The sequence below is a fragment of the Varanus komodoensis genome, unplaced genomic scaffold, assembly GCF_004798865.1.
Source record: "Varanus komodoensis strain SLA01 unplaced genomic scaffold, ASM479886v1 scaffold32, whole genome shotgun sequence".
In the NCBI taxonomy this organism is placed as follows: domain Eukaryota; kingdom Metazoa; phylum Chordata; class Lepidosauria; order Squamata; family Varanidae; genus Varanus; species Varanus komodoensis.
Genome location: NW_025335798.1, coordinates 12,954,982 through 12,981,312, shown reverse-complemented (window position 1 = coordinate 12,981,312; position 26,331 = coordinate 12,954,982). Strand labels below are relative to the sequence as shown.

Genomic DNA, 26,331 nt, shown 5'->3' with positions numbered 1-26,331 from the left:
TTAGAGTTTGCTCGGATTTTGGGCAGAGAGTCTCCTTTCCTCCTGAGGGCTGGGCTTCATCAGCTGCAGCACCTGAGTGAATCCACTTGCTTCATTCTGAAATGAAGAGCTGTGCTGCTTCTGTGAATGGAGATGCTTCCTTAAGCGCCACTGCCGCCATTTTCTCTGAATCTCCTGCTGGACCTAAACCGAAGTTTCAGAAAAGTTGTAAGGACAAGCCATGAAGCAGTCAATGGATGAGCCAGTCTTCCGGCCAAGTGCTTGGGTGTGTGGGTCTAAAGACATAGCAACAACATGCACAATCAGTAAAACAGTAGAAGGGGAGTGAGTGCAGCAGCCCACCCACTCTGCCTGATGTGTTGACAGTGATGCAGTCCAGTGCAAGCCATCTATGTTATTCACGGGCTGTTGAATTTGAGCTCTGTCTCCCTAAATCAGTGGCCAGGAAGCCTCTTCCTGTCAAGGCCTGCATGACCTCAATCAAAAGTTGCTGTGGGGCAGAACAAAGCCAGCAAGAATCCATGGCCTGGGAATTCTGAAGACTGAGAGGCCTGGAGCTCTGCGTTGGGCCCATCAGTCAGATGTTCCTCACTCCTGCCCTAAAGAACAAGGTGCTTCCAGAAGCAGCTTTCACAATGCCATCATCCTGCCTCATTCATTCTGTGCAGCAGGTCCACTTGTAACCTCCCTGTGCTTTCCCACTGCCCCAGTATTCAAGAAATCAATTCCAGGCTTCCTTATGGCACATGAGGATCACTTTCCCCTGTTCCTGAATGCTAATATGAGCACGGCTAGAAGCTTTGTCATATACAGGCCTTCATCAGGAAGGAAATATACGGATGAGAAGAAAGTGTGGGGTGACTGAATAGAAAAGTGACTGGTGAGATGGGGAAAACTATACCTTACATTTTAGTAAATTTCAGTATGAGGGAAACTCACCTCACCATTAAGAAAACAATAAAGCACAGCCACAGCAAAGCCCTGCAACAAAACAGACCCTTTAATTTACGAGATACATCACTGCAAAGGACAGCAGCATTCCTGATCAATAAGGAACATCAGGTTAGAATCACAAACTTCTAGGTCTGAAGTTTGCTGTCAGCTGTGAAAAGCAGCCTCACTAATTCCAAAAATTAAGGCCGCAATCTCACAGACACGCACTCAGCAGGTCCCAACAAACTCTGTGGGGCTTACTTCTGAGTAGACAAGTACATGACTGCACTGTGAAGTGCTCACAGCAAGAGGCTTCCAGTTGTTTGCTGAACCCTTGGCTTATTTGAAAAGCTGAAGTGTTTCCAAACTCACACACATGTTTCTGGCAACATGGGCAATGCCAGGGATGAGGAAAGCAGAGATAATTGACCTTGCCATTTTTTCTGTGCTTCACTTTGAAGCTCCATTTGGAGTCACTCCAATTTTTGTTCACGGTCTGCTTTGTGGTTGTTCAAATTGGGCAAAAGTACATTTTGAATATGAATGGCATATATTTTTGTGCACATTTTTCGAAGGAGCACATTTCATTACTTTGAATATAGAATGAATAGTGAAATGTTTTTAAAAAGTGAATTCCAAAGCGTCCATGTTTAAAATATGCATTTTCCCAAAACAACTGCAGAATTGAGAAAGGGAAAACCTCTGTTCTAAATTCGAATGCTCATTCATGGTTGCAGCCAAGGTGAATTCAGATGTCTGCAAACTAAATGGATTAAAATGGGAGCCTGAGCTCTGCTACAGGTCTTGTACATAAGGTGCTTTAAGAACAATGGGATTGTTAAGATGATGGTCTAATCAGAACTTCAGTGCAGAGGTTGCATCTCATAACTGGTCCGAGCATTTCTGGAAGTGACGCGCTCTGCAGTACCTTAGTCTTTGTAATTCAGGCAGTGGCTTTATTAGTAGAGATCTGATGGGACCCCACCCCTAGTCATACATCCCTTTATATTGCATTACATGTTTATTCCTAGCGCTCATCTTTAATATAAAAAAATGGAAAAGATCATGCACACCTCTTGTTTCTTCAATCACAAACTTCCCATGGACATTTCAAAAGAGAAAATTACCTGGAATGATCCAATGGCTTTTTCAAACAGAGCCTGAATCTCCAAGGTCCCGTTCATGTTATCAAAAGGGAAAAAAGCAAAAATGATATAGTGGACGCCAAAGAGAGGGATGAGGACGAGTGTCGATTTAGCGAGTCTCCTAGGAGCAAGGACAGAGAGAACTGGACAAAGCGGGAAAGGGGGTTGGCCTGTGTAGCATTCACTCAGCCCCAATGCCAGCCTTCTCCAACCAGACAGCCTCCAAAGGTGTTAGACTGCAGCTCCCATCATCCCCAGCCAGGGGGCCCAATGACCCTGCTGCCTGGGGATCATGCAGGTTGTAGTCCAAGACATCTGGGTGGTGCCAGCTTGAGAAATGCTGCCCTACATCTTACTTCAACTACAGCAGGACATGACAAAGGTTGCACTTCCTCAGACTCACCTCTCAGAATGCCTTCAGCTGCTTTTGCAACTAGGGTGGTGCACCACACAGGCCTCCCTCCCCTCCCTCCACCCCTCCTCTCCCTCCAGAAGACCCTTGCATGCTCTTGGTGTGCTGCTAGTATGCTGCCCCGGGATGGCGTGTGCAAGGCTCCCTTCCAGCCCCCTAGCAAGAGATGGGATTCCTTGCTCCAGCACTCCAGAGCTCCGGACACTGTTCTGCGTCCTGCACCCAGATCTATGCTCTGTGGCTACAACACAGATGAGCATGTGGGCAGGGCTTCTTAACAGGGAAAAGGCAGGTGTCATGCCTAGCTATTGGACTGTGGTGACGATCTTCGTGTGGCAGACCAATGAGCAGAACTGCCTAAAAACACCACCTTTCATTGCAATCTGCATGGCTGAGTAAAGACGCTTACTTGTATTGACTGGAATCTTTGCCTCTTCCATCTGGCAATCTAAGCTTGCTCATTAGAATTCTGACAATTTTAAGAAACAGAATGAAATTGATCTGCAGAAAAAGCAACCAAAGACTGGCATCATAGTCACATCTTTGAAAGACACACATTAAGATTACCCTTCAGTTCAACCTTTATTTCTGAAATCAAATGTGGAATAGACTTACAACAATGGAGGCCACCACAGGGCCTTGAATGAGCCACCGGACATAGGTAAGATGAGTGTCCCAACATCTGTAAAGACAATAAAATAAAGCACGTTTTCTCCTCAGTGGAAGTTAACAACATTTATATTACTTGCCGATAAACTTCCTCTTAGAGCAACACACCCATCCAGTATGGCTTGGCATTCATCATGTTTGTGCAAACTATATACAAGTTATTCCACGTGCATGTAATCATGAGAAAACCCATGTGCACACAACAAAGCGTGAAAGCACAAGAATAAGTTTTCATTGCATTTTGTCAAGTGAAGAGTCCCGATTCAAATGAGCTCAGTAATACCTTAAACTCTAGTGGCAGAGAATGCCAGCTCTCATCAGCCCCAGCCGGCATGGTCAATGGTCAGGAACGATGGGAATTGTGCTCCAATAATATTAGGAGGGCCAGAGTTTCCCCACCCCTAACCTAACCATATGAAACATTAAAGCAAGGAATCCTGAATAGGTTGGCTCTGTTGTTCTGTCTATCAAGAACTGTCACACAGATTTATGTTCACCCCTTTGATGGCTGCAACCTCATACCAAGTTGCATGTATAGAAAAACTACACTAACTCAAACAGAACTGTATCATCCAGAGCTGCTCAATGGAAGAAAGTAATGCATTTGGCTAAGAGTCTTTCAGGAATTTAAAAGCAAAGGAAGACATCTTGGCCATAGGAAAAATTGCAACATGGATATAGTGTCATACCATTATTACAGGAGTGGGCAATTTTTGTCCCCTCAGATGTGTTGGCCTACAATTCCCATGGTCCCTTCATCATTGGCTGGCTATGTCATTAGTGTGGGGAAATGGCCTGAATCTTAACTTGGGAGATCTGCTTCAAATCCCTTCTCAGCCTTCATACCAACCATTTCATCTCAGCTTACCCTAACTTTTGGGATTGTTGGGAAGACGAAACAGGACAACTGCACACATGCTTTCTCCATCTTCCAAGAACTGGCAGCTCTTTCTCCTAGAACAGCCTTCCCCAACCTGGTGGCCTTCAGAGGCATTTGGACCGCAACTCCCAGAATTCCCATTGAGCAGGGGCATATACTGGGAGCTCTGGGCGTTGCTGTCCAAATGTGTCTGGAAGGCACAAGGTTGGGGAAGGCTGTCCTAGAATGTAGCTTTATTGACTTCCTTTTATCAACATACAATTGCTTATGAATGTCCTGATATCTTTCTGACCCTATGTGCTAATGCAGCTCTTAAGACAAAGTCCAGAGGACTTTCGGCAATAAAGCTATCTCAGTCCTTTTATTCCTTGACTTGAGACTTGGAAACCACCTCCCTGTTTTACAAGACACTATTCTGGCTTGATGTGATGTTTTTGACAACAACAAAAACCTCCCCCTGGTGGATGAAAAGTTCTCATAATCTAGAAGCCAATGACACAACACATTTAGACACACCTTTCAGGTACCACAAGTCTCAACTGGTTGTGCTACAACAGCCTAGCACAGCTGTCCTTTTACAAGCTGTTCTCACAATAACTTCAGCCATACTGATGGAGCTGGTGCAAAGCCTTGTCAGTTCTGTGTGTTAGCCTTATTCCCATGGGGCAGGGAGCCAGGATGCTGGAGAATCCTGACCTGCTGTGAATAAGCTGTCTGCTGATGCTTACAGCCCATTTGTGCCTGCTCAACTCCTCCGGGAATTGTTTGTCTAGTAGTGACTTCCCCAATTATTATTATTATCAATTATATTTCTATACCACCCATAGTCGAAGCTCTCTGGGTGGTTCACAACGTTGAAGTCCCCCATCCAGATTCCAACCAGGCCTGACCCTGCTTAGCTTCCAAGATGAGGCGTGATCAGGCCCTTCAGGCTACATGGAAGCTACTACACATGGCACACTGATGGCACACTGGCTGGAAAAGATGGGATTGTAGTTTAGCACATCTGGAGGGCACCTAGTTGGGGAAGGCTGGTTTAGGTTGTCACCTGGGTTTGTTCTTGGCTTACAAATCCTGCCTTATTTGAACCAGGTTTAGATGAGATGCTTTCTGTGCAAATTGGAGGGAATAAGCTGCATGCATGAGCATGCATCGTACCCGAATCCTGCCTCATAATCCTGTGCAAATGCAGCCACTTGGGTGTTCCACAGTGGAGAACACCTGATCTGGGGTGTTCAGTTCAAAGAGTGGCTATTTTATTAGTAAAAACTAGTTACAGGCCTTGATGGTCACAAATAGCTGTCAATAAATAAGTGCACATCTACACTACAGACCTGAAAATGGTCTGAGACCAAATTAATTGCTATGATATTCAGCATAAAGACCTGTGGGCACGGCACATTGATGAAAATACTAAGATTTCTCTAATTGGCAGTTCTGCTCAGTTCACAAAAAATAATAAAATAAAACTCAGGTGAAGGGATAAAAGTGCTGACTGTTTATTAAGAGTCTGCACTTCTAAAATAATCTCCAAATTCTGTTCCTGTCATACTGTTGCAAGGAAATAGGACAGCAGAGATTTGAATCCTGCTGGCAAAGTTCTGGTGGGCACATAACTGAGCAATTTCCAAGGCATCCTGAACCTGGAAAGGGTTAAAGGAAGTGTGGCTTACCCAATATCTTCATGTAACAGTCGGGCTATGGTCCATGCAATCACAAAAAAGCTGGGAGTGCCTGCAATGTAACAATCAGGCCTTGTTTTCATACATCCTCATTGATATGTCACACAAAAGATGTTACATATCTTTCTTACAAAAGAAGTTTGCTGAATATTTTGACTGACAGTAGCAAATTCAAGGGGTCCTTTGTCAATCAACTTGTAGGAAAAAGAGGGCAACAGCCCCAGACAAAAGGGAGATTCTAGTATAAACAGAGGAACCTTGAGGGCTCCATAAGTACACAATCTTTAAAATTAATGCTACCATCCAAAAGAATCAAAGAGCAAAAACTGCATATGCACAATCACACACTCATGTTTTATTATTTCAGCACCAGGCTGAAGTGCGTTGTTTCTCTCCACCCTCTCAAAGCTAGATAAAGGAGAGAAAGCAAAAAATGGGAAAGAGGTGAGCAATGGATGAGAGAAGACATGGTGGGCAGGAAAGCAGTAAGAAGGGTGAGAGAGCAAAAAGAAGGAAAGATGAAGAAACAAAATGGGGTTAGAGGAGGAAATGAGGAAGCGGCAGCTGGAGGCAGAGTGTAGGAAGAGAAGGGAAGCAAGAGGTGTACAAAAGAAAAAGGGGTAAATTAACCAGGGGAAATCCAGCAGACAAGGGCAGCACAGCAAGCAATGAAGACCCAAGTGAGATACATTGCAACATTTTATTGCAAGGCCTCACTGACTTTGTTTGCAGACAAAACAGATGCTGCTTACCCCATCCCAGAACCACAAACCACCGGAAAAACTTTCTGTCTGAGAAGGAAACAACCAGCAGGGTATGAAGATAAAGCCCTTCCACAAGAAGCCAAATGTAGTTTGCCATGATACAAAAGCTAACGAAGACCATGATCATCTTACATCTGCCCTGAGAAAACAGAAAACAATTATAAATAAGCCATGTTTGATCTTTTTTACTTAGACATATTTGCTGTCACAGGCCTACGTCTCGCCATGCTTCCTTTCTCATCAGCCAATAGCGCACAATCCTGCGTGTCTGCAGACCAAAGGAAGTCCTGTCACTCCCACAGTCTCTCAACCCCCCATCTGGGTGATGACTTGAGAGATGTAGCACATCTTCTGTCAAATAAGCCTAGGATGGCCCCTTAAGGTTCTTCATTTGTAACTATAAAACTGTTGTTAGCCATTCTTGCTGAAGGGATTTTTTTTTCATTTATTGCATTGCTTTCATTACTGTATGTCTGCTAACATTTAACTTTTAGGGTATATTGTATTTGCTTTTTGGAAAATTGTTTTTAACAAAGATGTAAAAGGAAAGAAGATCGATGGTTCTGCAACAAATGGCCCATTTTCAAGTCTTGACAGTGTTGAACTTTCCCGAACCTACTGCAGATTCCCCAGCTTCATTCAGTCACAGGGTTCTGTAAGGGCACCTTGTCCAACCCTGTGTGCTTGGTGCTGGGAATCCAGAGCAACAGCATATACAGGAGATGCCCTTCCAGTCTCTGCTTGGAAACCTCAGTGTTTCCAGCCTTAATATACCCAGTTTCTTCAACCTCTTCTCAAAGGGCTTGTTTTCCATATGCTGCCCACCTTTGCCTGCCTCTAAACCTGTTCCAATTTGTGTATATTGTTCTTATTCACTCCTTTGTAAAACTTCTCTATGACCTAAATAATGAACCCTGATTAATTTCCTGAGCTGGCTAGGGATGGGAGGAGTTGTGGGCTAAAACAGCTGGAGGGGCCCCACACCTGGCGGAGATGGAGAATTAGGTGTTAGAGGATGAGGGTGGGCTGTATCTCTCATGTCAAAGACAAGGAAATAGGAGGGCGGTACGGCACTTTCTCCTCAAATATTCCAGAGAATGTTGGATTCTGCCTCTTCTAGCCCTATTTATCAGCTGAAGGACTACATGTTCTATTTCAGGTCATTGGTTCCAGAGAATGGGCTAGGATGACCAAATGGAGAACAAATTCATACTGTTCTGGATGCAAAGGAAAAGCAGAGTGGGAACCTTTTGTAGGGGCTCTTGCTCACATCACCCCAATCAGTGACATTAGCATGCAAACTAGAAGCTTTACAAAGGAGGTCCTTCCAGGTACAAGGCTGCTGCTATAATACTAGTGCCCCTCCTGTGCCAAGCCTACAAGCCCACATGGACTAGCAGGAATGAGAATGCAGACTGGCTGCATGGAGGTTTCACGCACAGATCCAGAGCATTTCCCTCTTCAGACCTGTTTTTGTCGAAAAGCTGAGCTCTGGCAAGGCAGGAAGACAAGCCCATGCAGGTCTCAGCAACAAAACCTACCTGACTTAACATGCACTGCTCTTTTCCCCCAAATGGGCTGCTATTCTCCAAGAGAATGGCTGTGAAATTGTCTTGATAGGCTTTAATCAGCCCATTTTCCCAAACCCATTTCTCTTTCATTTAACCAAGAAGGCAAGGTGAATAACAAAGTGAGTGAATTATGTAAGTCCAGAAGATGTAAGAAAGGCAAGTTCTTTTTGGTGCAAATAAGCTTACAGAGAGAAAAAGGGAAATCAAATTTCTTTCTCAATTCACTTTCTTTCATCCTACAATCAGCTGAATGGTCTTCTCTCTTACCCTGTGCAATTCACAATAGACAGCATCATCTGCGTGTTCGGACAGTACAGGATCTTTAATGAAGTTTGCCATGGCTCGCAAAATGAATGACACAAAGAGCTGCATATGGATATAATTCCTCGTACACCGAAGCCTTCTGCCAGAGACAAAAGCACGGCACCAGTTTTTAAACAGGGACTTGCTCAGTGAGCTATATTCATTGAAAGAAGCTGTGACTGGTCCATCCAGCCTAGCATTCATCTGCTTTGACCACAAGCTGCTTCTCCAAAGTCTCTCAGCGATGCTACTTGCATCCTTGAAGTGGAAATGCAGGGGACTGAACTGGGACTTTGGATGCAAGGTTCTGTCACTGATCTATGGCCCTCAGGGCAACATAAAAAATGTAAGTGCCCCCATTAACCATGATGCAGTTGCTTTACTTGTCACAGGGCAGCACATTAAATTCATAAACACATGAATGAAAAAATCAAATTGTGGAAATAATACCTTTTAAAATAAGCATCATTTTTGCTAGCTTATCCTAGAGGCTCAGGATGGGTTACATTACCTGTAAATTTAGAAAAACTTAAAATTAAATCTAACATAATCTAAACTGGACTTCTCTACTCTACAACTAACTTTCCTCACCCCAGCTATAATATTTTCATTTATCCTTTCACACACACATTCTATCTCAATTGACTCTAGTGAATACTTATTCACTCCAGTACTAAATGCTGTGTTACCACATGTGTTAATCTCCCAGACCTGGTCCAATTAAGGCAACTCACTTTAGATTTGAGAGGATAGTTAGGAAGAAGTGAAACCACTTGTGCCCAAGAGGATATACATTAATTTATATATTATCATCATCATCATACATTGACTGTAGATCATACCATGATGGCACATGGATGTAGAATAAAACAAGCAAAAGGAAACGTATGCTTCCTTTGTCTGGGACCATACGGGTTCCCTGAAAAGGCTAGGAATGCGCTGAGGGGCCCCAGAGTTGCTGAGGTGAACAATCCAGCAATTCCTCTCTCCAAACCAAGAACAAAAGTCAGTGCCTCTTGCCATGGTTTCATGAAGTTCTTCTCTCCCAGTGCTTCAGATTGCTCCCCATTTTCCTGGAAGATGCGGGGGGCATAGTGTCACAGTGTGTATGGGTTCCTGAAGGCCTTTGACCCAGAAGAAAATGGAGAATTAAAAGGCATGATGGGACTGAGTATTTTGCACAGCAAAACTGAAAGACCAAGAGTGGTTGGAGAAACAGATAAGCCGGCCCTGTACCATCCAGAGAGAGGATGAAATGTGAGAGGATAGTTAGGAAGAAGTGAAACCACTTGTGCCCAAGAGGGTATACATGTGTGTGTTCGAGGTAAAGACCAGCACATTCTGCGTGAGCTCTGCTCAGAGGAGCTCACTGTTCGATCCAGTTGGACTAAGCAATAGTATTGACTTTAAGGTATAAAATGCCTCTGCTTTCCAGCTCCTGAGTGTGTCAGAACAAACACTGAACTGGTCACCTGCAGTCCCTTCTGACGATTGATTACTGCTAGAGGGGGTCTAGGCCATGAGTGAGCATTGCATGAATGCGAGTGTGAATGAGGCCTCTTGATACTGTTGCTGATGACTGCTGAACTTATATTCTTATACTTCTGTATTCTTTATATCATTAGAATAAATGCATAGTGTTTAAAACCAGATCTGGCATTCAGTCTCTCTTTGATAAGGGCTCTTCTGGGAAACCTGATAGTCTCCTCTTTACTGAATCAAGGACCACTTTATTCTGATCACAGTATCTGCTTCAGAAAAGGAAACAGTTCTCACAGCAGAAGCAGCCCTTATCTACCCAATGACTGGGTAAGACATCTCTGGGTAAGACATCTCTGGTGCTTTTCTTAATAAGCTGAAGGCAAGGAGGGTTTGGTATGGCTCCAAAAAGGTTTCCTAGCATTTGGACACTGGAAAAGCTGACCACACTCCCTGTTGAAACTTAATAACCTCCTCACCATCCCTTTACCTGAGCATTTCCAATGCACCAGGTTTTCTTTGTACACGGTGACTGAGCCGTAAGTCACACCAGTTTCCAGTATCTTCAAAGGTCCTCTCCTGCTCGGTTGGCTCATTGTGAGAGTGGTGGTCCCTCATAGCTCCAGCTATACTTTATCGCCCACTCATAAAATTGGCTAGAGGGCACATTTTTGGGATGCCATTGTGCAATCCTTGGTGATGAATTATTTTCCCCCTTCCCCCACATAACTGAATGGGAAGGCTTTCAAACTATCCCACAAAACTATTCATTTCATTTAATGAGTGCAGAAGTGTTCATGTAGGTTATTAAATCATTAACCAGGGAATGGAAACACCTGCAAAAAATGGTGCAAGCAAGGTTTTCTCACCTGAATGAAGCCAGGATGCCAAAGGCAATTGTCAGCGCCACCATGGACATGCTGGTTCCAACAGTGTACACAATTTCCAGCTTCATCAGATAAGATGCCTGAATGAGAGATCCAGAAATGCTCCATGTAGGCAAAGCTGCATTCATGCCAGGAATCCACCCAAGTCACAGCCTTTTCAAAAAGCGAGCAACACGCTTTTTGCAGAACATGTTGTGCCATGCGATGCACTAAAGCTGACAATACTACCATGAATTAATCTGTTCTTTTTCTAGAAGCAGAAGGAGGAGGAATTTCCAGGTAGACTTAGGACACAATCTTATGCATGCTAAGACAGAAATAAGCCCTTTGGCTCCCAGCATTCCACCAACAAATATCTCTAATTATGCAGAGGATCTCACCCTTAGGTTTGTTTTAAATATACAGAGGGTGTGATGAAGAAATAAACATGCACTGTAGGACTTGTCGATGCCACAGTTAAGTGGGTTGCCAGTGCCTGTGTGTGAAATGCTGGTATAGTAGGAATCTGTGGTCTGGGAACATGCTGGGCTGCCTTCTTAACATTGCAATCTTGGCTACATAGGACCAATTTAAATGCAATGGCAGACAGGTGAAGAATGGGCTGCTAGGCTCTAATTTTAAAGATCGCAGGCATGGGTAACTTATAACCCCCCAAATGCTTTGGCCAACATCCCCCATCAGCTCTAGCTAGGACAGCCAATGATGAGGGATCTTCGGAGTTCTAGGCCAAAACATCTGGAAGGCCGCAAGTTGCTCCCCCTTGATCTATTTGGAGGTGTTCTTTGACTGGGTGATACTCTGTTTTGTCACTAGGTGTTGCTGTTTACAACACTTTTTGCTACATTGCTCAGTACTGCTGTGGTGAAACTGTTTGCCCCAGACCCTAATAACCAATTGTGGGAAAACAAGCACGCATAAGGTAAACCGACATTTTAAGCATGATGGAAGTGACTTGAACAGTCTCTCCCCTCAAACAAAATATATTTACTTGGGGTATTGAGAGTCTTCCTTTCTTTGCCAAAGGCACACCCAAAACCACATACAGAATTTAAAAATGCTAAATGAAAGATAACCAAAAAATGCTAAAATACAATAAGGCACCACAATAAAATATGGAAGGAACACGGCTAGGAAACACACCAGCTCCAGTTTTGAAATGCCAGCTGAAATGGAGGTCTTCAAAATGTCCCTTTGAAAGCAGGCAAAGAAACAAGGTGGGAACGAGAGAGGCAGGGACAACAAAAGGACCTATGCCAAGATTATGGGCTGGAACTGCAGTGGCTACTAGAACAGATTCTGTAGCCATTATGGTGCCCTAAGTCCAAGCAGATATGGATTATTTAGGGCATAATCCTATGTATGTTTAATCAGGAAAAAACCCTACATGCCAGCAGGATGATGCTGGGGGCTTTTGGACTCTGTCTAAACATACATAGGATCACATCCTTCATCTTAAAACACTTTGCAAACTGGCTAAAACAGACTTTCAAGGCCTCAGGTCCATCTTTCTCTTGACTCAGCTTGTAAAAGGCCTTTAAGCACATGGAAAAGCTCTCCTGGGCACTGTTGAACACATGCATGAGGTAGCAGGAAACCGCACAGATCCAAGGATGGAACATCTTAATGGGTCTCTCACCTCTGAGAAGTTCTGGCCAGACTCAGCTCCAGCCTTTCCCAACATAGCACCTGCCAGTCAACATGCGACTTGTAGTCCAGTATGTCTAGAGGATACTAGGTTGGGAAAATGCTTCTGAATTCACGTCATGCCTGTGAAACCCCTTCTGCCACACCTAGGAATGTTCCATCTGACTTTAGCCATACTGATCATGTGGACTCACCTTAGGTTCCCACTCAAGTATAGAAGCAAACATTTCTTCTGCATTTAAGCCACAGGCAATATATGGTCTGGGGTATTTTTCTGACCAGCCCTCCCTTGTGCAGTTCCGATATATGAGTCCTGCATTGCAAGTACAGCAATATATTAAGTCACAAAGTCAATTATTGAAGCAAGCCCTGAGAAAACAATTGCTTCATGCTCAACAGTTATTTAAGCACGTTGTTAGCTAGAGCAAGGATTTGGTTGCATTCACAACTAATCATAATATACGGTTAAATTATTTACCTGCTCGTGGAAGATAATTCAAGACAATGTAAATGTCCGTGCCTTTTTGAGAGCTAAAGACTGCTATTACTATTCTGGAAAGATAAACACCCACCTACTATAGCACAATGGATTTAGAACCTAATTACTCTTTCAATATTTAAGCGGATGGCATTCAGACACTGCCTGCAAATGGATAAATATAGGGATATTTGGACTGCCTTTTTAAAAGTTTATGTATAACTATGTTTAGTGATAGCTGCAGTTTCATGCACTCATATATATTCATCCATTTTCATCACAGACCACTCCATGGCATTCTTCAATGACAGGATTAAACTTAATTGATGACTTGGCATGAAGTAACATGGGGAAGATGATGAAAAATGAGGGACGAGATTGTTTGTGGTTATACTTCAAAAGAGAGTAAAAGCAGATCCTGAGATATGATAAAGATAGGCATTCAGTTCATGCATAGCTATTAGGCATGATTTCTTCTATGTCTTGTTAATCATCTCCTCACTTTTTAAATTGTTCTGTTTTATTGACTTCAAGATATTAATTAAAATTATAGTTACGATAAGCACTTTATGTATTTATTAAATGTATAAACTGCACCAATAATCCCATATAGGACTCTCTGGATGGTAAATAATTAAAACATTTAAAAATACATAACTACTGTGAATATATAAATGAAATGATGATTAGCACGAGGGTGATCCCGCTTCACTTCAGGGGCGATCACAATATCTCTAAGAGGCCCACTTCTGTTTGGTATTCAGGTTTGATCCAAAGCAGAGAATGTGCACCAAAGAAAACAATTTGCATGTGCCCAGCTGTGTTGTTTCAGCTGTGTTGTTATCAGTTCCAAGGTTTGGAGTGTACTATTACCAACAAGTGGATGGCAGCAACAGCAACAGAAGAGCCAGGTGGGCCAGAAGAGTCGGGAACACCAGAGCAGGAACCGAGTGGCCAGCTTTGCAATAGCTGACATGGCTTAGATGATACAGCAGAACTTGTCTGGGGCCATTTCCTAGATTCCTATTAGAGATTCTGATCGTGAGAATACATAACAGAATCATAGAATCGTAGAGTTGGGAGGGGCCATGAAGGCCCTCGGGTCCAAACCCCTGCTATTGCAGGACTACAGTCCAAACCATGTTACGGTAAGGAATCAGCTTCCAGTCCCAAACAGTGTACAGATAAAATTTGGCTTCTAACAGTGCCTCTTGAGAGTAGAGATATACACATTTTCTTAGATTTGTTCTGTCTTCATAGATTTTCAGGTGTCTTTCATTCCATCTTCTAGTCACTGATGGAATCAGAGTCTTTGCATGAAAATTTTACTTATTTGTGAATGCAGATTTGCACTGAGGTACATTAGCACTAACACACACTTGTGCAAGTGCAACTTTGCACAGATTTTCCTCCTCAACAGGGCCTGCAGTCTGTAGAATATGTGCAGCTCAGAAGAAGCCAGTCCACTGCAGCATCCACAAGCTAGATTTGCAAAAATCCAACTTCCTCTGACTGCCTTGCAGACATCTTGACATTCCTCCCAGACAATAATCCATCACATTCTTAGTCTTACCTGTTTGCCCAGTTATCAGCTGGAAGGCTTGGGGGCAGGGAACGCTAACAGTGTGCCCAACAGGGGAAGACAGCCAGCAGGTGATGTTATCCCACATTCCAAGGCACTTCCCTAAGATTCCAGAACAAAAAAAACACCATTGGAAACATCACCACAAAGAAATGTTGGAAGATCCTGATTCTGGTTCTGCAGCTTTTTTTCAGACTAGTGCCTTCCCAGTGTGTTTGGCTAGAACTCCTTTAATGCCCAGGCTGTATGCATGTACTGGTTGGGGATTGTGGGGACAGTAGTCCAACACATTTGCTATATGAAAGAAGTATCTGGCTGAGGTTGGGGTTATGGCACGGGTCCATCTTAATCCATTTCCTAAGCAGTGACACCAAGCCAGCAAAGCAGGGTAGATCTCATTGGAAATTATGATTTAAATTGCGATTTAAATCACTAGTTAATAAGACTGGATTTAAATCAAGGTTTTCTACATAATTTGTATGCATGCATGCCTTACCCATAGGTAGAGGAAGGTCATTAAAATATTCCCAGACTGGGTCTCTTTTATGTCCTGCTGCCATTCTAGGTTTTCTCCTCCGGGGAAAGCATAATAGGATAAACAGGCCATAAAGAGGTAACAGGTTGATTCTGTGTGCATAGATTTGCAAAGGAACAATGGGATTCAGGTCTTTTTCTCAACTCTGTATGTTTATAACATGTTTACTGTGAAGAAGAGGCATATGATCTCTGCAGACATGAATTCACAATTTTGAGAACTGTAAAACAAAGCATCTCTGATAATATATTCAAGATAGAAAAATTGCCCAATAATCTTTCAGAACCTCCTGAAGAGCATGACATTGTGAATGGGTTAATGGAATTCATTTACCAAAAATGTAAACATTGCATGAATATACAGCCCAATGCTACATCATTAAAAACTAATCCTTATTTCACGATGAACAACCTTAATGTATCTTAAATAGAAAACTATCTTTAGATAGATTTTCCCTCAAAAAGCATTTTATTTTAAAAAACAATTTAAATAAAAAATCCATTTTTATCATTGATTTTTACTCACCCTGCAGCAGAGCAAATTGCCAAGACTGAAACAGTGCTTTCGGGCATCAAGCTTTTCCCCTTGGGGAAGTTCTTTACCCACTCAACTTATTATGCTGCTTCCCAGGCATATTTTGAAAGTGATGCTAATATCACAGCAGCATCTCAGCAGAGATTTCTGCCTTGACATGAATTCCCAGGATGTCCCACAATGTACTCCAAAAGAAAATCCCACTACCAAAGGCACAGAAAAAGAGACCATCAGTAACCACTGTTTTTGCTTATTCTGATTCCAGTCCCACAATCACTGAGAAATGTAACAAAAATAGTGGAGTCATTCACAAAGGTATAGAATTGCACTGTGAGTCGCAGGTCTGCTCAGAAGTAAGCTCCATTGAGTTCAATGGGCCTATTCTTTGGTAAAATGCTATAGTATTGCTGCCAAAGTGTGAACACGGAGCAGACGGATTCTCTTGTTCCAGAGGTTAGGACTAGAACCTATTTGTGGGGATTTCAAGAAAGCAAATTTTGGCTAAACACTGAAAGAAAATCCCTGAAAAGTGAAACAGACTGCTTGAGGAGATGTTTGGCTGTCCTCCACTGAAAATATTTAAGCCGAGGCTGGATGCTCTTCTGACAGAGTTGTTGTAGCTGTATTATAAATTCAGCAGGGGGCTGGCCTAGATAAACTCTGGAGTCCCTTCCAGCTCTATAGTTCTATTGCGACCTTTTGCAGACATGACATTTATCGGCTGTTAATTCTACAGCTGGGATGAACAATGTGGGACCCACCAAGTAGAACACAAGCTGCTAACAGTGTGCAGCTGCTAAGCAAATGGCTCTATAGTTCCTTGCAGACAGAAGGTTGATCAAGGCCCTGGTGGGCCACTAGAGAGGATGCAAACCTGGAATCTAGAACAACTGTAGCATTTGTCATTCTGACAACCCTAGCTTAATTTATTTCCTGTAGGCACGGTTCAAGTCCTCTTTCTCCATGTGTTATATCTACGGCAGAAATAACTGAGAATGTTTTCTGGGAAAGTGTACCATTTCTCTGTGTAGACTTGAATGTTGGCAGCAATTGTAATAAAACAGTTAAAACTCCCAGATTTGTGCCAGCAATCGCAACAGTTGGAAAATCAAATGATGCCCCCCTCCCCCGCCCCACCCTGGGAGCGTATCAGCAGCTTTTTCCACAGTGGCAGCTTTCTGTTCATGGCAAAGCAGTTGTCAGAGAAGGCCAGAAAAGAAAAGGGGGAAGGGGGAGTAATTTGGCAATGTGATAATGAAGGTGGTAATCTGTGCAAAGCCTGAAGAAACTGCCTGTCCTATTCAGGCCAAATTCATCTGGGCAGCTTCCTTGCCACAATCAGGGGCTCCAGCAGCCACAAGGGGGGAAAAAACCTGCCATGATATGCGGAGCTCCTATTCTTCTCTCCCCAGGGCCATAGGTTTTCACCAGCTGATGGAAAAATACAAAGGGCTCCCTTTTATTTGCTCTGTGACTGGCTCTCGCAACACATAACCCATCAGGAGTGACAAGCCATGATGCTTTGCCATGTTGTGAGAACCCAGATCAATTTCTGCAGTGTGAATTGTTCACAGATAACAAGCCACCTAGGTTACCAATGGGCTGTTGTAGGTGTTGTTATACCCATGTCAGGTGTTGTGTTACCAGATCCTAACCTTCTGAATTGGCAGTACACATCCCCCATTAACTAACCCCAGTGGGCAAGGATCATGCAGTTCAAGAGCCTTTGTGCAAGAAAATCTGGCAAGTTTGCTAGGGAAACAAAGGACAGATGAGCTTGTGGTGTTTGCTATTTTACACCCCATGCCTTTGGTATGCATATCTGAGTGACTCTGAAAATAGCCACATACGGAGATCAAGCATCGTGGGGGGCAGAGAGAAACCACACAGGGCCATTAATGTCAACATTTCCCACAGGCCCAGTGGCTGGAATTTGGGCAGCTATAACTGGAATTCAACTCACTGATAAATTGGGAGACCAAGGCCACTCTTGTTTATATAAGATGCTACTACACTAATCAAACATCATAAATTAGGACTGGGGGGAGCAAATTATATTCCTCTTTCCTCAATGATCATCTGGACTTTCCTTCCCAGAAGGCAGACTCTTCCTAACCCCAATATGCACCCATATTAATTTACCAGGCCATCTGCAGATATAGTAAAAAAAGAAACATAAATCATGCATGCCACAAATTTTCTGATCACATGAGATTAGATTACAGCAGCTCAGTGAGGGAAGTGTGTGTGCCTTCTGTTTTCAGACATTACTGCAGAAGCACAAAACAGGTGATTCACAGCAGCTGGAGTAGGCTGGAACTGCCTGAATGTTTCCAGCACAGACAAGTCTTTTGGAGTCCACCGAACATGAGATGGTGCACTAGCAACTATGGTCAGGCAGGGGCAGGGGCACATATGCAAGCAGGAACGGTGGGGGTTACACAACTTGTCCGGCTTGTCATCTGGGCCCTGTCCTTATATTCCATGGTATTTCAGTGTGGTACGTTTGGTTTTGAGAAACCACAAACAGAATGAATGGTCTCTTCTATAATAAAGCAAATGATGGGTATTGTTTTGCTTTTTATCGCATCCTGCTGCCAGGAAGGGACAGAGTTGAAAACCCACCAGCACCACATCTATTCTTCCCCTCTGGTCATAAGTCTTCAAGTTGATCTGTCCCACTCCCCTGGAAAAAGGAGAGGGAGGCACTTTTAATGAAGGTAGCTAGGGTAGTTTCTCCCCCTTCTGTGTTTAAAGGCTTCTGTTGCTCTTTTACTGTGTTTGGATTGTTAAGAATTATATATGGACACTGACAGGTGTCTCTCTGACTGAAGCAATATGTAGTTTATCCTCATCTATAAATCTGCCCCCAATAAAGTTCTACAAGAAGTTCTGTGTATCACTCGTCATGTTAAGGTCTGGCCTTCACCGATTAAAAAGCACTGTCAAGGACTATCTGAGGAACACCTATTTTACTAATTTCAAGAAATCAATTCACTGAAGTGGAGGCAGCAAGAATCTTCTGGATGGCAGTGACGAGGGAGATGCAGCACTGCTTATTCCCAAGGCAGTGCCCATCAAGTGGGTTGCGGGCATCTTTCTGGCAAGCCAGGGTGAAAAAAGGGAGCAGTGGGGGAATCTGCTGAGGCAGACAGCCTCCAAACAAGCACAGGAGGGGCTTCACTCTGGTGTGCAAGAAAGGAGCAGTTTCAAACCTAAATCTAGATTTATCTCTCTCTCTCTCTCTCTCTCTCTCTCTCTCTCTCTCCTGGAAGACAGAGAGGAAAGAAAAGGGTGGATGAGAGGAGAGTTGCCACAATAAACCTGGTTGTCTTTTGGGCACAGCCATGCCAAAAAAAATGTGCACAGTGGAAAACACGCAAGATTGCTTTTCATGATGTGTGAACCCAGACAGGTGCCTGGTAATTGTGTACTCAACAGTTATACTTGCTAAGCAAGTAGAAAGGGGAAAAATGTGACCTGTTAATTCTAGGCTAGCAAAATGTGATTGAGGACTACTGTGCCTTTATTTAAAAGCTTCATCCTTGTAGATTTTGCACATTTTACTCCTTCCTGATCTGTATGCTTGTGGAATTAATGATAAATTGCCCTTCTGAACTAATACTGCTGACCCCGTTTGTCATGAGACGAGGTTCCTCCTTTGAGCAGGCAAAAGCCACAGACTGTTTTCTTTGGAAAGCATTCTTTATTGCTCCCAAGTACAGATCACCTAAAACTCTGAGCATGCACACAGCAGTGTGTTGCATCTAATCTAATGGTTACTTCTAGGAACTCTGCTGAGGAACACGGCTGGACCCCAACCCCTCACAAGGGGCTCTCTGAAGCACGCCTTCTCTCTGCACACTGCAGCAGGGGTTGATAGTGGGAAGAAGGGGCTGGTCTGGGTCTGAGAATTCCTCATCCTCAGGACCCCTCCTGCTGGCTGTACAGCTTGGCTGGAACTGCCAGGCTCAGCAAAGCACCTGACTGCCTCCTCTTCCTTCTTCGCAGAATCTTGACTTGGTCCATCCTCCCCAATCTCACTGAAATATTCTTCACTTTCTGATTCTGAATCAGCATCTGGAATGCAGCCAACAGACCATGGGAATGACTGCTCAAGCTTCTTACTCCCAACACTATGACCACCAGCTCTGGCTTAATTTTTTAATGTTTCTGTTTCTTCCCCTAACCTAGCCTGATGAAGAGTTCTAGAGAACTTGAAAGCTTGCGCAATCTTTTATGGCATTCCATTTAGTTGGTATTACCTAATCAGAGAGGGAGGGATGCATTATCAACCTAGTCCAGTTTTGAGGGTTTGATTGTTTGCTAATAGACCAGCACTGTTTCTTTGTTCTCAGTTCTTTAACTTACCAGTTCATTCTTTCTTATTTTGCTATGCAATAAAAGGAAAAAAGATAACAGAAACCATTAACTAAAGCACCTTGCAAAATGGGGAATAAATTTTACTAAGGGTGCTTCAAGACGCGGTGATTCCTGTCCCTGCAGTATCAATTAGAAGGGATGGTACAGCAAACCTTGCAGAAACCTCACCCTGCTCTGGTGAGGGATGGCAAACATCTGCAGACTGAATCAGGCTCACAGGCCAGAGGTTTTTGCTATTCCTGATGCAAATAGCAGAATAAGTGTTAGAAAAAACAAAAATATGAGGTTGAGGTCCACAAATGTGCATGCACACATGCACACACATACCCCGTCATATGCTAACTGACATATGCTTTAGTCTGCATGGGTCTGCACGTGTGCATGCACACCTGTGAGTGTGCCTCTAAAGGACTGTGACTTCTAAGGATCCTCCAATTGTAAAAAAAAGGGATGGGTAGGCAGGGGAGGGGAGAACATTTGATTTCGGGGGGGGGGGAGTTGGCAGAAAGAGTATAGGATCAGCCAGAGGGGAAGCACATCTTGGGAAAAACAGTTAATCCAGGGGAATCCAATGCCGCAGAAATCAAGATTCCTCCACCTTGACAGCAGCTGGGTGGTAGATGACCTCCCAGTTATGCAGGTCTCTAAATGAACAATTCAGAGCCCAAGCTCTAACACCACCCCTGGGAACCAGGCAAATTTGCCAGGCATAAACAAAGGCTTATATTGAGCAAATACAAAGGGGTCTGATGACCGCAGGGACTGAAACATGTCACATCCTCTTTTCAGAAGGTAAAGAGTAAAGGTTGTACCTGAACTCTCGAGCATTTCATTGTCCGCTGTCCTGTTTGCTTCTTCCTGGGAAAGGGCCAAGATGCAGCGCTCTTCTTCTGCCCTCAGGCTTTTCTTGATTTCACATGATGAAATGAGGGCTCCGGTCTGCTATTTTGGATAGCAATTACTTGTTTATCAGTAAACTGCTAAACATATTACATAACATCTACATAAAAGTTTTTTGGGGGAGATGATGTGATAAATGAATACTTAAAGCACTGTATTTTGAAAGGGAGCTGTGTTTGATATTTGTTCTTGTGAGCTGATTTTGAGTGCATATACATGAGAAAAGGGGTGGGGAAAACCTGTGGCCCTCCAGATCATCCTTGATCACCACTGGCCAAGCTGGCTGGAGCTGATGAGAATTGGGCACCAACAACTCCCAGGACATGTTTTCAGTACCAGGGTTCAGCTCTTGTACAGGTGAGGCGATCACAAAGAAGAGACTCTCAAAGTCGCTTCCCTTACTTCTAAGCAGCTGCAACCCGCCCTTATAGTTCTGGGATGAAGGAAGAGAGCTGAGACTCTCGAGCAGTCTGCTTGGGAGTCCCACAGAGCTGTCAAGCATTGATGAGGGTCTGTGAGGGTTTTGTGCATTCTTCACAAGTTTGGCCTGACCTGCACAAAGGTCCAGGAAACCATTTGCACTCAGCCTGCAAATTTTGAGTTCCACCAGTGGAACTCACCCACCATTCTAGCCTGCTAAGCAGAGGGCCTCTTCATTTTGTGAGAGGAACAGACAAACCACTCAGAGATCTGGAGTGTCTCTGGTAGGCTAGTGTTCAGCTCCATGGGTTGTAGTTTATGCAGAGCTGATTTATGCAGCTGGCATGCAGCTTGCACTAGTGTTGGTGGAAGATGCCCCAAATCAGCTTCACTTAGACAAAAGTGCCAGGTTGCATGGCACACGAGTCGTTTTCTTCTACTGAAAACAACCCATGCAAGAATTAGGGGACTTTCATGCAGGAGGTGACTAAAGACTGATTAAGCATGTACACAACCGGATCTGGGTACAGCTGAAAGTACGCTGGGGTTTTGTCCAGCATTGCACGATGTCCTGGTTACCATTAGTGGAGATGTGGTTTGAATTGCTTACTCAAATTATGAGCCATCTGCTCCTTTATCGAAAGCTTTTAACCTAATGTACATTTTAACATGTGTTCATACATCAGGTTATGCCAAAGTAACCTGACCGCGTCTTGAAATATGGGGAAGGTTTGCTGTCCTGTCTCTTCCTTGATAATATTTTAAGTTCTCCAAACAGGCAGGTTCCTGCACCTTGCAATTTGAACAAGCTGGGACAGGATATACAAGAATAAAATAAGAAGGAAAATCCTACACAACTGGCAATGGAAGGCACATAGGAGAGGCAACAAGCTCTCCCCATATTCATAAGAGGAGCCCGGCTGGAGCAGGGCAAAGGCGTATCTATTCTCTCTTCACACAGTGGCTGACCAGCCCATGGTAGTGAATTCCATGGCTGAACTTTGCACTGTGTGAAGAAGGACTTCCTTATCTCCATCCTCAAGCAGCTTCATTAGGTAATGCTAGTTCATTGGATGTTCTAATGCTGTTAGAGTGAGAGGAACACTTCCTACCATCCACTCTCTCCACACAGTGTATCATGTTATGCACCTCTGGGCATTATCCTATGGGGATATGGGGTATGTATACCCTTGCTATTCCCCTCCATCCCACCAGTTCCCTTCTGCAAGTGGAGGTCCAGGCAATTCTGTTACACACGCAAAACCACCACTTATGCAAAGGAGATTTAGTACCTCCCAGAGGAAGTCCTGAACTGAGTGAAAATGTTAATTTCTGGAAGGAGGCAGTCAGCTGAGCTCCCTTATGTGGGCTCCATCAACCTGCCTCTTTCCAGCAACAAGCATCTCTGCTCAATTTGCATTGCTCCCAGAAATGCTAAATCAGTTGGAACCGCTTGCATAATAGCAGTGGAGCACAGGAAAATAGGTGAAATACTGCCATATGCCTCTCCCATCTTTTTCCTAAGCTAATAAGCCCCAAACATTAAGGAAGTTGCTCCAGACCCTTAACCATTTGGCTGCCCTTTTCTGCTCCTTTCCCAGCCTCTACAATATCCCTTTAGCAGTGTGATAAGTAGAACAATAAACAGCATTCCAAGCACAGTGGTACCACAGATTTGTATAAGGGCAGTATGATGTTGGCGGTTTTTTCTTCAGTTCCTTTTCTAATTATGTCTTTGACAAGCCTTCCTATTCTGCTTTATTTTAAAACTTAGACGTATTCCATCACTCCGGAAAAGAGCTAATACTCACACCTTGCCTTGCTGGGTATGTAAACATGTAAGAAAATGTAAACGGTGCATAATGTTTCCAGAAGTTATTTAAGGTTTGAACAAGTGTATACATCTCTCATTCTAAATACTAGGGGGGGTGTATAAACATAGTACAAGTGATATGCCTGAAAAAGGTATGAAGATGAACTCTTGTTCTGCTTAACACAGTCAACAAACCCTAAGAGTGGAAACAGGCATGATTAGAAACATCATCTTCCCATAATTCATCACTGGGGCAGCTATAGCCAGGCACTGTAGGTGCTGCTGGGGAACAGGAAGCATTGTGGGTATTCTGGTAGGCATGGATCAGTGTCTAAAAGATTTAGGAAAGAGCTGGTTTTGTTGCATTGGAAATCCCAGGGAGACAACTTAGAAATTCCTAATCCACCTTTCTCAGAACTACATGGGATGTCTTCTCATGAATACCAAGTGATGAACAACTGAAAATGCTAAATGATAAGCCATTAAAATTTTGACAAATAGGTACAACACAGTAGTTGTATTGAAGGGAAAAGACAAAAGGGAAAATAAGTTCTGGGTAACTGGTATTCAAAAACCAATTGTCAAGATGAGCTAGGTGGTATTGAAAGAGAAAATGAACTGAACTGAAGCTCCATCACTTGCTTCAACGAGTGATTTGAGTAATGAACAGGTGTGAGACTGTATTATTCCATAACAAAGTTTGCTTAAAATTGCTGCTTATCAATTAACGAGCAAAAAAATTGTGTAAGGGATACACATAAAAAGCTGGTTGTGCCAATGTCAGGAAATATTAATACTTTATAATGTTTACAAATCTGGGTAAGAAGTTATCTGACGAAAGGTATGATTCAGAATGGATCTTAGCCCCATGCATCTGTGCGACACAAAGCCCTCCCCACTGCAGGCTTTTGTGTTCAGAGCTGTAGTGTGGCTCCATGTCCAGGGCTGGTCTACTCTATGCTACCCTGATCCTTCTTGTGGGAAAAGTCTCACCACTTGTAATAATCCCTGAACAGTGTTATACATAAGCCTTTGGGGTGGGGGTATGATTCAGTCTTTTAGGGCTGTATAGTATTAACAACTCTGGATATAGGTTGATGACCTCTGGGATCTGTGGACCCAGATCTATGGATTAACCATGGGCTGTTAGGCACAAACAATCCAGGAAGAGAACTCATGCTTTGTTACTAGATTGTAAATGCTAGGTTGTTTCACTATGGCTTCACTATGAACCCAGACCATGGTTGCTTCATCAGGCTACAAAGGTGGTGATAGAATAAAATGGCTATCCCAGTTGTACAGTGCCACAGAGACACTGGGAGACAGGGAGGGAGCAAAGAAAGGAGGAGGGAATCGAAACAACTGGTTTTGACTATCTCCATTTTTATAGCCACTGACAACCCCTCCAAAGTACCCAGGTGCAAAAACATTGCATAAATACATAAGTATTTTAATTTTTAAGCTGTTCTTGCACAATAATGGATGTGAACAGTTGTGCAAGTGTGAGAATTTTCAGCCTTGGCTGGAGCAACGTGCTGGGGGTACCTAAGCCTTACTTAGAGGCTCCAAGTAAGTTCTTTCCCCTTTTGCTTTCTATTTAGAGCCTCTTTGGGGCAATGTCCAGGGTTGGTGCATGCTGTACCTTGGGAGTGGGTATCCCCAAGGTTTCAAAATCTTGCACTTGCACAAATACAAATATCTGCAGTTTGTTTGTTTTTTAAATGCATAGCTATTTGCAGACAGGTTGTGTGCACAGAAAAGATAACGGAGAAGGAGAAGACGACATCTGAGTCACTGATAGCCCTTCTGAGATGTTGCTTGGACACTGTAAAAGTCAAGCCAGCTTTTGGGATCTCTGTGGGCAGAGGGGGAACTTAAAGTGTAATAAAACTGCAGGGAGCTGAAAATGGCTCTCAGCGGCAAGGAGGATAGCAAGCTGGTGCCAGCCATCCCCAGCTGCTGCTTGGTCACTCGTGGCACAGCTGGTCCAGGCAGCAGCCAGGGCAAGCTCAGGAAGAGCAACGTGGGATTTTTGCCACTCTTCCTCAGCAGCTGGCCACTAGGCCATGTTCATGCCAGGATTGGTCATCTGGGTTTGGACAACACGGCAACCCACTATGGGTAAACCAAACCCTAGAACAAATTCTCATTTCTTATTTCAAATGAACCAGGTCACTGGTTGATTCCATGTTAGCTTTACAATATTCTCTAACAACACAATTACATCCTGTCCCAATCTCAAGCAAGCGTTTTATAAATCTGCCAAGTTGAGGTTAACACTTCATGCACCCGTGAAGCAGACAATGACCATGAAGCTTATGCCAAAATCGATGTGAGTCTTGGAGGTACCACAAAATTCTTCCTTGCTGTTGGTTACTTACAGTTAAGGCTGTAGATAAGGGGACAATGATCAAGACGGTCCACATGGTTAGCCGCTGCTTGTTTTTCTCATCCCTGGCCCTTGATCAGCAGTTGCTTCAGAGTCCTCTTGCCTGTTCTTCACCAGGTCCTTGCCATTCACCTTTCCTCTCCCTTAGTCCTCTCATTTCTTGATTCTCTCATCTTGTTTTTATATCTCTTCTTGAATGCAGCAGGACGCAGCAGGATGCTTAACTGCACTTAAAGCTACAGGCACCTTTATGCTTCACATTCCAGATATTTCCATGTCTCTCTTCCATTACTCATTGTTATCACTGCCCGTAGGTGAATAAAGATCAATCATTTATGTTCCCATGGATAAGGGAACAAAGGAAGGTTCTCACATAGGATGCTGTTTCAGGAAAGCAAAGATAAATCTGTCCAAAGGAAGGGGCAAGCAGTAATTGCTGAGCAGCCTTGGAAGGAGGTGGGTGGGCAGAGAGACTAACTCCCAGATGGAAAGCAGGAGCCTTACATACGGTGATTCAGCCTCACCAAAGCTCCACTGTGAACATTTGCCTAGAATGTGCATCCCAAGGGAGCGCTGGGGAGCCTGAAGAACAGAGGGAAATGAACGGAGATAGTCTCCAGGTCGAGCGAAGTGGACTCCAGGGCAAGCACTGCAGCTTCAGTGGGAGATCACCGAGCAGCAACGACAGTGCACACCCACATGGATAGTGCTGCAACTAACATGCCACCTATGTCAGCAATTCTATGGATCCATATGCAACAGCATACGCATGAGCTGCAACACGGGCAGTCCAAGCCAATCCATGTGGACTCAAAAGTAGCCCATTCTTGGATTCCACTGGACTTGCTCCAAAGTAAGTTTCATTTTATTTATTTTAGGAACTACGACCTGCCATTCTAGCAGGCACCCTCAAAGTGATTTGCAGTAA

The 26,331-nt window shown here is 43.7% G+C and overlaps 1 protein-coding gene across 1 annotated transcript; it reads right to left on the bottom strand.

Annotated features, from left to right (window-relative positions):
• On the bottom strand, positions 1–25,440 carry SCTR (secretin receptor). The gene is made up of 13 exons (XM_044438322.1): positions 25,396–25,440; positions 20,694–20,823; positions 14,421–14,531; positions 12,564–12,682; positions 10,708–10,805; positions 8,324–8,459; positions 6,474–6,624; positions 5,713–5,773; positions 3,106–3,172; positions 2,900–2,991; positions 2,061–2,199; positions 940–981; positions 1–183 (listed from the first exon to the last, which is right to left on the bottom strand). The coding sequence occupies exons 1-13, from the start codon at positions 25,438–25,440 to the stop codon at positions 1–3; spliced, it is 1,374 nt and encodes a 457-aa protein (XP_044294257.1).
• Positions 25,441–26,331: the final 891 nt, after the last annotated feature.

What these genes read in the sequence shown, in the direction of transcription:
- SCTR (XM_044438322.1), bottom strand. Translation starts at nt 25,440, where the DNA reads ATGTGGACCGTCTTGATCATTGTCCCCTTATCTACAGCCTTAACT. An exon ending in TACTTGAGTGGGAACCTAAG is followed by an intron (nt 10,806 to 12,563) that starts GTGAGTCCACAT and finishes TCTCTCATTCAG; the next exon opens with GCATCTTATCTGATGAAGCT. An exon ending in GGCATCCTGGCTTCATTCAG is followed by an intron (nt 8,460 to 10,707) that starts GTGAGAAAACCT and finishes TGTCTCTGGCAG; the next exon opens with AAGGCTTCGGTGTACGAGGA.